Source organism: Hypomesus transpacificus, chromosome 2, assembly GCF_021917145.1.
Source record: "Hypomesus transpacificus isolate Combined female chromosome 2, fHypTra1, whole genome shotgun sequence".
Classification (NCBI taxonomy): Eukaryota; Metazoa; Chordata; class Actinopteri; order Osmeriformes; family Osmeridae; genus Hypomesus; species Hypomesus transpacificus.
Genome location: NC_061061.1, coordinates 10,068,332 through 10,078,585, shown reverse-complemented (window position 1 = coordinate 10,078,585; position 10,254 = coordinate 10,068,332). Strand labels below are relative to the sequence as shown.

Here is a 10,254-nt window from a genome sequence, read left to right as displayed (position 1 = left end):
GAGAGAGAGAGAGAGAGAGAGAGAGAGAGAGAGAGAGAGAGAGAGAGAGAGAGAGAGAGAGGGATAGTGTTTCCGTTTGCGTGGATATTGTGTTTCGTGTCTCATGGTGTGTACAGTTTGCGTGGACGCGTGTACAGATCGATGTGTGCCTCTGTTCAACGGCTTGTGTCTGCGTGCGCACGTGTGTGCGTGCGTGTGGGCCCTCAGAGTGACAGACTGTGTGCTAATCTCCCACACACACCAGATGCACCACTTCCAGATTACAGGCAGGGGGAGGGGCGCGCAAGTGTGTGTGTGTGTGCGGGCGCGCGCGCGTGTGTGGAACGGGCAGCTGGGTGGGTGGTGGGGGGGGGGGGGGGTATTTCCTAGATCCACCAAACAAAGAGAAAAGCTCCTCTTTCAGCACACACAGGCTTCATCACAGACCTTACTGGATCAACTCTTTTGACAGACAAGCATGTAACAGCATTTTAATTACCCAGGTCTGTCTTATTTAATACAAATAAAAGACATTCATACTTTGATTGGATTCTAAATCTATTTCACTACTCACTCTAACATCTATTGAACGTGGTGGAACCATATTTGGTGACCTACCTAACAAGCCTAAATTGGATGGGGGACATGCCAAACACATACGGCCTAAACTAATCCGGACTCAAATCGAATCAAGTCTAAATCCAATTGATCCTCGACTCAAGACATCATCAGGTCCAGGCTGCAGAAAGAAACCCAACAGACAGAGGCCGGGTTTCCCCGATTCACTAAGAAGCTCTTAACGCTAAGAGCTTCTTAGCGAATCTGGGAAACCCGGCCAGAGTGTCATTATGACGGTGCTAACTTGGATCACGTCTCCCTCCTCCACTCCCGCTCTCTTCCTTTTCCTCATTCTCTCCATCCCTCGCTGTCGCCCCCTCGTTCACCTCCAGTGTCATTGGAGATGGTAATGTATTCACGCCCCCCTGAAGCCCACCACCACCCCTGTGCACATAGACACCCACACAAAAACACACACATTCCATCCGACAACGACCCTCCAAATATAATTATGCCCCCAACCCAAATCAATAGCCTTTGACCCGCGCTCTTGAGCTACAGCTGTTGAAGCTCCGATTTTCATTGAAAACTCTGTAACCACTGTCTGGCTCGGTCTGAAGAGCCGGATACAACACCCACACACACCCCCACACTCACACACACACACCCACACATTCAGATATGCAGGTGCATACATACTGTACACTCACGCAGAAATGGAAAATATTCACAGATGCATTCACACATACAAAAGAGGTGGTACATACCCATGTGCACAAGTGTGTGCTCTCTCTCGCACACACACACACACACACAGCACGTACACACGCACATAACACACACACACCTCCCCTTTGGCAACAGACATAATTACACCCCATGCCAGGAGATCCCCCCCCCCCCTCCCCTATCTCTCCCCCCGACTCCCTCTCCCTGCCCCCCCCCCCCCCCCCCCCCCCCCCTTGTGTCTGTCTATTTGTCTATCTCTCTCTCTGTCTCTCTCCATCTTCTCTTTGAACCTGCTCTGAAGCACCATAGGGGTCAAGGTAACGAGATCGTAGCAGGAGCACTGGATTGGTCAATAGCACACTCTTGACTGTCATGAATAGATATTCAATCACAACCTGCAAAGGGCTTCTAAGCTTAGACCAGATAACTGTCTCTGTAAACTCATGTTACTCGAAGTTGGCTTGTATCTTAAAATGAACACTTACTGATAGACAAATAAAGAAAGAGCATGTTTATAAGTTGAAATGTGCTGTGTACCAAGCTTGGGGGAAAAGTCATGCCTCGCTGTAAGTGGAATCCTTCACGTTTTGAGTTTAGTATTACCATTCCTAAATTATTATAGACCGCTTTCTTAAACAGTATGCTATTATAGTATGATAAAAGATTGTATTTAACAGTGGTGTGTGCACAGCAGAATTTAAATCAATTCAAATGTTTTGCTTCCAAATACTAGCTTGAAAGTCAGGTGTTGCCATTGGGTTCATTGGGCGACAAAGGTTCATTCAAGAATTTGAAACAATGTAAGCTGTATTTGCACCCGGGTCTGTCTCCTGCTGACTGACTGTCTTCTTAACCGTTTGTATGAATAAGAAGACCACTTCTTCCTACTTGTGATTTCTCTCTCTCTCTGCCCTCCCCTGACTGACTTGTCTCTGAAAGCAATGAAGGACCTCACTGACCTGATAGCTGATAAGCCCTGAGGGTTAACTCACCCCTCAACCTCTCATCCCCCATCTTCTGTCAAGTCCTCTACCTGTGCCCCCCCCCCCCCACACACACACACACACACACACTCACACTTCTGTACCCTTTCCCCTCCAAAAACACTTTCTCTTCTAGAAAATCCCTTTCCTTCGCGTTTGCCCACTCTGCCCCCCCAGCCATCCCTCTCTCTCCCTTTCCATCTTTCTCCGTCTCTATTCCACTCGTTCTTGCTGTCTCGCCCCAGCTGTTCCTCCGGGCCGATGGAGAGGGGAGGGAGGCTGTCTGATCTGCGCTCCCCACACACTGACACCATTGTCTGGGCAGGGGTGCGTGGGGGGAGGGGGGGGAACCCTCCTGGAAGTCAGCAGCTGATTGACTCTCAAAGGGAGAGAGGAAGCGAAGGGGAGAGAGGGAGAAGCAAGAAAACTCCCTCCTCCTGTTTGCTCCCCTGCTACTTTCTCTCTCTCCCCTCATCCCTCCGTCTGGCTCTCTCGCCCGCTTTAATCGCTCACTTTGGCTCGTACGAGTCTCCCTCCTTCGCCTCGGTCCGTATCGATCCCTCGCTCGCTCTCCCCCGCTGCTCCTTTTCCTGTTTTTCGGCCGTTTCAATCATTCCTTTTCTTTTTTTCCTGCCTTTCCATCACTCACGGGCTCATCCCTGGGTCGGTCTCCCCTCTGGCCTCCTCTACTCGCTCTGCCCTCTTCAACGCTGTCCGACAGAGAACGAGTTGTCCTCCAACTTATACTCAGCAGGACACCCTATTGTAATACACTCGATATCCACTGCACAACACTAACGCAACGATTATTGAACGAGGTCAACTTCCTATAGTCCCAGTATGTCTGACCCCGGGGCAAAATTTCTGTTGGCCTACTGATTTGTTGTCCTGTCAATAGGGCAATTCTATTGTAGGTGATGGATATTGCTGTTGGACTGAAGGACATGTTGCGTTGTCTGAAGGCAAGATCCCTGTGTGTGTGCTTGATGTGTTAATGCAAGCATGATGTGTGTGCACCAGTATGAGCGGATATGGAGCGTGAGTAAGCGTGGTCTGTGTGTGCGTGTGTATCTCTGTGTGTGTGTCTCCTTGTGTGCGAGTGTGTCATGTGTCTATGTCTGTCAGTGTGTGTGCATGTGTGTGTCTCGGTGTGTGTGTGTATGAGTGTCTGAGTGTGTCTGTGTGTTGGGGCCCCTCTAGGGTTTTGGGCCCCCTGACTCATTCGTACTCCGGGCCCCCAAATCACAATCATACGGGAGAGTATGAGGTTCTGCTGGGCCCCCTGTCTGACCAGGGCCCTTAGAATCGTCCTAATCTTCCCTCCCATTCCGACGCCCCTGTCTGTGTGAGAGTCTGTGTGTGTCTGGGAATGTGTGTGAGTGCGTGTGTGTCAGTGTATGTAAGTGTCTGTGAGTGTGTGTCTGTATGTCTATGTGAATGTGTGTGTGTGTCAGTGTATGTAAGTGTCTGTGAGTGTGTGAGTGTGTGTGTGTGTCTGGGAATGTGTGTGAGTGTGTGTGTGTGTCAGTGTATGTAAGTGTCTGTGTGTGTCTGTATGTCTCTGTGAATGTGTGTGAGTGTGTGTGTGTGTGTGCGTGTGTGTCAGTGTATGTAAGTGTCTGTGAGTGTGTGTGAGTGTGTCAGTGTCAGAGGGTACTCACTGGGGCAGCTGAGTGCCTCCTTGGCGGTGATGCTCTTGTTGCAGGCTGAGCAGAGCGTGGTGGCGGACACGGTGAGGGAGGTGAAGAGGTGGCCGTTGCTGTAGCGCGCCTCCCTGTCGCGCGCCTCCTTCTCCCGCTCCTTCATGCGCTCCTTCTCTTTGTTCTGAAGCCGGGGGAGAAAAGGAGAGGAGGCTAATCAGAACCAAGCCAGGCCCATTGATTATGCTAACGGCGTGTTAGCATGCCTGATGTCGGCTGATATGCATGAGGACCCGAGGGCGAGCACTTCGACGGGCACCGCTGCTGACCTGTGACTGGGCTGTTTGAGCGGCGTTCGATGCCGCTCAGGTTTATCTGCGATCGGAGCCCGCCCCCACTCACCCGTTCCCCCGCTGCCACACACACACACTGCAGGTGCACTCCTACACCAGAAGGCTCTCGAGTTCAAAAATCGGAATACCTCGACATCAATGAACAGCGATAATCATCGATCAAGTGTCCTTGTTTTCCCCTCTGCGTTTCCCAGTCTCTCAGCGTTCCGTATTGTGCTGGCGGAGCAGGCGCCTCTTTCTGCCACGGCTGGGAAATCTGCTCCAGATAAGGACAGCTGCTGGATGGGGAGAGATTCTCCTCTCTCTCCCCTCTCTCTCTCTCTGTCCACGCTCTTTCTCTCGCCCTCCTCCCTCTCCCACACAATAACGATTGTCAGCTTGAGGACAAAGGGACAGTACAGTAGCACACACTATCTTTAATCTCATTATCCCAGAGAGCACTCCGCGCTTGCTCAGCACTATTGTGTTAAGCGTGCGTTTGTGCGCGCATCGCCTGTGTGTGCGCGCATCCCGCCACATTTGAGTGTGTGTGTGTGTGTGGGAGTGTGTCAAGATCATTTCATTTGACTAAGTGTGGGCCCACGTTTTCTTTTTTCTCTCCTGGGGCCACCGTGTGACTAAAGTGTGAAAAGTGCAGCTCCTGCTGTATCCAGCTGTTCCCAGCATGGGGCCTTGTTCCATCCATCAGACCTTAGAATGCCTCTCCGTACGGAGGGCATGGAGGGACAACAGCAGCCTGAGCTGGTAGACTCTGGCTGGGGCTTAGAGGGCAGCCTGGTCAGGCCCCTAAACAGCTTCTCACAGCTAGAGGTCTCTTAGCACCAGGCTAATCTCCTCACGTTCGGAAAACACTTACAAGCCGTGGGTTGTTTACCTTCTTTGGTCACACCCTGTTGATGGACTCGACCACTTGTAAATGACGTGAGGGGGTGACTTAGTTTCTCTCTTCGGCACACCAGTAAGTGATGTGCCCTGGGGCATGTGATTGAAGTGCCACTCAAGACATGCGGAGTAGGCTTGCTCTTTAAATGGTTAATACAGAGCTAGATACAGTGTGTACCCAATATCTTAAGACCTGTGCATGTTAATAATTGCTGTGGATGCTGCTGTTGGATCAACAACCCAGACATTCCCCCCCCCCCGGGTCTGGAACACAAACAGTCCTAACATTAGACCTCAGAATGCACAATAGATCATTCAGCAAAAAGGCATTCACCCTGAACCAACCTAATGTGCAATCCCAGTGAAGCCCTCTAGGGAGTCTTCTAACCTTTACGCTCTGAACTTCGGTCCACATATCAACAGCGTTCTCACATCGCTACTGGACAGATCCTGTGTAGCTTTCTTGAAGGAGTTGGAGGAAACCACACAGTGTTCTTCTTCTCCACAAACAAAAGGCAACAAAAAGGGTTAACCCACGCCGGAAAGCGCCGTCCAACGCGCACACAGCGCTGTCGGAAAACGAAGGAGACGAGAGAAAAGAAAACTAAGGAGGGATTTGTCCGAAACCAAACAAAAACGCCCGGGCCCCTATTGTACGGCGGCCTCTCTCAGGACATGTCCTTGTTGGGCCCCCTGGGGGACACAATGGGACGCATAAGACACACCCAAAGGAATGGGAGGGAAAGGAGAGGAGAGGAAGGGATTAATAGCCATCCACTTACATTAGCTAATTAAAAGGCTGACCTGGTGAGATAGTATTTTGCTAGGTTAAAATGGCAGGAGAGGCTGGAGGGGTGAGGGAAGGGTGTCGAGTGGCTATTGGGCTTCTGTTGCAATGCTCTATTATGCTAAGCTTGTGTACAGTGGTGTCTGATGAGATGATAGGGGTAAATCGCTGAACAAGTTCTCTTCAGCCTGCAGTACATACACTGGAATAAATGATGCCAGGTGTAAGTCTAGTTAATTAACTGTTTAGACCACAACAGGACTCTTCAATTGCTTTGTATTCATGACTGATGACATTCTGAAGACTATTTATAGCCTTTTCACCTTTTTACGTTTTCTTTTGTAAGTCCATAAGGACAGGTGCAAGAGCCAAGTTTAATAAGCCTTGCTAAGCTACTCTTTGGATTAAACCATCGAGTTTTAACTGGGTCCACAAATTGAAGGTTAGCAATGTGCTATCTCGGCGCTATGCTAGCTTTGAATGGCAGTAGGTAGGGAGGGCGAGCTTTGAAGCCTGCTATAATCTTCCCTGCCCCCCTGCACCCCTCACCACCCCCCGTAGAGCAAGGTTATTAGACTGTTCCAGTCTGGGGCCCCATACTGTATTCATGCACAGTCAGCGCTATCACTCAGGCTTCCTTATTAAGGGCATTTTTCTATAGGGCTGTCTCCTTGTAAGATATCTGGCACACTGACAGACTTCGCCCATCCCCCTCTCCCTCTACCTCTCATATCTATCATTTGACCAAGGGGTTTTATTGTCTTTGTCTCTTTAGGTCTCTCTCTCTCCTTTTTCTACTCTCCTAAGTGTGCTTTCCTCCACTGCACCATCTCACTTCTCTAGAGTGGATTAACAGACTGGATTAAAATCCTCTGCCGGCTACAAGGGGATGGTGTGAGCAAAGAGGAATGGGAGAGGGAGAGGAAGAGAGAGAGAGAGAGAGAGAGAGGGGGGGGGGGGAGAGCAAGAGGTTGCTAAGCAAATGTAATTGAGGGAAAGAAAGCCACAATGCATTTTTGGAACAGAGGCACTGATGTTAAATCGTTCCCAAATGTGGATGTAATGGCTTTCTAATGAAAAGAGGGCCAGGAGGAGGGACGGGAGCCGCCCTATCGTCGACCAGGGATTAGTAAAGACGAGTCAGGCAGCACACTGCACCTCTGCTGATGCTTTACACATATTCAACATTACTCCACAGAGTAACCAGAACAAGATGTTTGACTTTCCTGAATTTGATGAAATTCAAGGATTTTCTACCATTTTTTTCTACCAACAGCAGTTAAATCAAGGGCATCCCCCCCCCTCCCCCCGTTTCCTCCGTTTTGTCCTTGACTGGCCCTCCACGGTCTCTGGATGCCGCGAGGAGCGCGAACGTCTCTCAGAAATCTGTCATCGTCGTGTTTATTAAGCAGCTGCTCTCGTGCTAGCGAGTTAAGCAGGTCTGAGCGGGGACCACCACATCTCCACATGCCTCCACAGAGATGAAAGGAGGTCCATACAGTCCATGATCCCCATCGCAAAAGGCAGCTATTCCCTATCACTGCAGCATCGGTAGCATGGATCAATATGGAATGTTTAACTTGGCTGCACAGGGATACAGTTACTTTTTTTTGTTGCACCTCAATTGCATTTATTTTTTTTCAGCCTGTTATTGATTAGTCTACCTGCAGGCTACTAAGTTGATATAGTACTGTATAACCTGATCCAAAACAAATCAGGTTTTTTTTCTCCAACAATATTTGCTGTTTCTGGGCGGTTAACATGATTTCTATGTGTACAGCTAAATAAATGGTTGTAAGATTTGCCTGGCTCTAGGGTAAAACCGTTGTATGCAAATCTCACTTTTGCACAGCCCGGCTTGGTAAGACTCTAGTCTTTGACCCTGAGCTATAAAACTGAAATAAAAGGGCTGCATACGTGCTGCTGTGAACAAACCAAACAACCTCAAGGACAATACAATAGCTAAGACAGTAAACGTGATGGAAGAAACATTCATGAATCACCATGAGGTTATGGTAAGACATGAAGGACGTATTTTTATCGAAAATAAGATAATTGTCACATAAATAAAGGTTGTGTGTGTGTGTATTCGGCTCACCTATTGTTTTGTATTAACCTAGCCACATTGCCATTGGCACAGACTAGTTTCTATAAAAGACTGCATGGGGTCATTTTCTCAGAACTACAACATGACTCAGAAGAGATCCGATTTAGCAGCTTTACCGTAAACAGTGATACTGATGGTAACGACATTCCAGGGAGCTAGCTTGATTTGAGCGGTTAACTCAGATGATGGCTGACCAGCGGGACACAAGCCAGCTGTTGGCCTAAATACTGCTGGGCCATGGAGCATCTGATCATGTATAGGAGATTTAGATCAAATGTGCTCACAATTTGGCCAATTGTTTAAAATAGTGACTGTTTTCAGTCTTCAGTGGGCACACCAACTCTCCTTCCCTTCCCAGCTTTGACATGACCTAAACTGACCTTGGTGGTCGGTCAGAGATGAGTGGCATTAAGTCCTAATATCTTTTTGTTTTCTAAGAGACACGCAATCTTTATGTGAACGGAGATAGAAGGAGTCTGAAAAGGGTTAGATTGATGCCGTAAACTGTTGTTTTCAAGGGATGCACTTCCCGTGAAAACCAGTTTTTGACTGATGGTGGACAATTGTTCGGAGAGTTTGTTGTTCAAATTCATCCTCTTCCTGCACCCATGATGTTTCAGACACAACAAAACAAATTAGGAAGAGAAGAAAGCCGACAGGGCGCAGGAAGGTCCAACAAAGGCTGTTTGGATATGAGCTGTGTAAACAGCAACAACGCCATTTTCAGAGCAAAGTTTTTGCGGGTCGTTTTAGAGTTGACATCCTTCACAGGAAGTACATCAAATTGACTTCCCTTTTTATTGATAAGGCAATGCAGTCACAAGAAACTGGACTGGGGTTAGTTGGTTTGGAGACAGTTACAACACGTTACGTTACATGGAAGAGGAGGTTTTTGCTCAGCACAATCACTTTGGACCAAAGTCACCCACATTTCAGACACACAGCAACACTTCTGCTGTCTCGCAGCAAAAAGAGCAGCCAATCTCGGTTAAATACACAATCCTTACGGTTGATGGACAAGGAATGTGAACTTGAGGCCTTCGAAGTCCTTCCACCCAACCGTGCTGGAGCTAGACAACCATGCAACTCTGTCTTGATGCCCCAAGTCATTATTCACTCTCCCTACAGTAAGTCATTAAACCAGCAAGCTAATAAGCTACGACCGAAGAGCACTCCCAAGCTTGATTGATTTTCATTCAGGTTGACTGAACAGCTTTGGGTGTGCCCCCTTCTCGTGATTTGGGGTATTAGTGGAAGCAGATGCTTCGTCAAGAATATAAAGTGTATTCCGTTCAAGTATGAAGTGTCTCTCCAGCTTGTGGAGAACTGTGAGAAGCGGGGAACTGCTCGGCCGTGGCTCAGTGGAGTATTCTGAGCCTCCGGCTCATCTGAGGAGGAATTAGTGGACAGACTTGTTTTAAAGGGATAGAAAGCTGCAATCTGACAGCAGTGCAGATGGTACTGGATGCCTTGTTTTCAATCTCTCAATCAAATGATAGAATAGCCAAATGATGGCTGGTCTATTTGAGGGAAAGGTCTCTCTGTGTGTGCGTGTGTGTGCGTGTGTGTGCGCGCGTGTGTGTGTGTGTGTGTGCATGTGTACATGTGTGTGTGCATGTGTGTGTGTGTGCGTGTGTGTACTGGGAGATCGGAGAAAAGTCCCTTCAGACGTAGTGCTCGTCAGCACGTGGACGGACCCAGTTTGAACGGAAGGCTTTTGGCCCCCACATGCTTGTGTGACGGGCCTCGCCATCTCGTTAGGGCTGACCCCACTGGGCGTGAGGAGGACTCCACTTCGAGTCACTCTCTGCCACGGGATGAGTGTGTGTGCGTGTGAGAGGGGGGGCGGATCTAAGGACAGGTGACAGCCGGTCGGCTACTGCTTCTGCCTCACTCCACGCTGTTACTGTGTGAGAAAGAGATAGTTGATGCAGAGAAGAAAAATATCCAAAGACAGGGATGGTATACATTGGTTTAGAGGGATGTCCATGCTTAATCCACCCTTGATCCATGTGTTGCGTGGCACGTCTCTTCAGCTGTCATGTCTTGGTTGACGGTGGTGAGCTACAGCATTCAATATTTGGAAGGCTGTGCCACTGTACAACCAAAAAAGGAAAACAAATGACGTCAATTGAACCTTGGATCTATCTTTGACACCAATTACAACGAGCTGGGAAACAGATTAGCGTTTACTGTCTGAGTAAGCACATTGCAAGGCACTAACATGCCAGTCAGT

General features: G+C 48.7%; 1 protein-coding gene across 1 annotated transcript in view; it reads right to left on the bottom strand.

The window, feature by feature from the left end:
* LOC124476297 (rho guanine nucleotide exchange factor 2-like) overlaps positions 1-10,254 on the bottom strand; it is a 32,883-nt gene that overhangs the window by 9,123 nt on the left and 13,506 nt on the right. Inside the window, 2 exon segments of the mRNA XM_047033364.1 lie at positions 1,097-1,151; positions 3,855-4,073. Of these exon segments, the coding sequence (XP_046889320.1) occupies positions 1,097-1,151; positions 3,855-4,073 (274 nt within the window).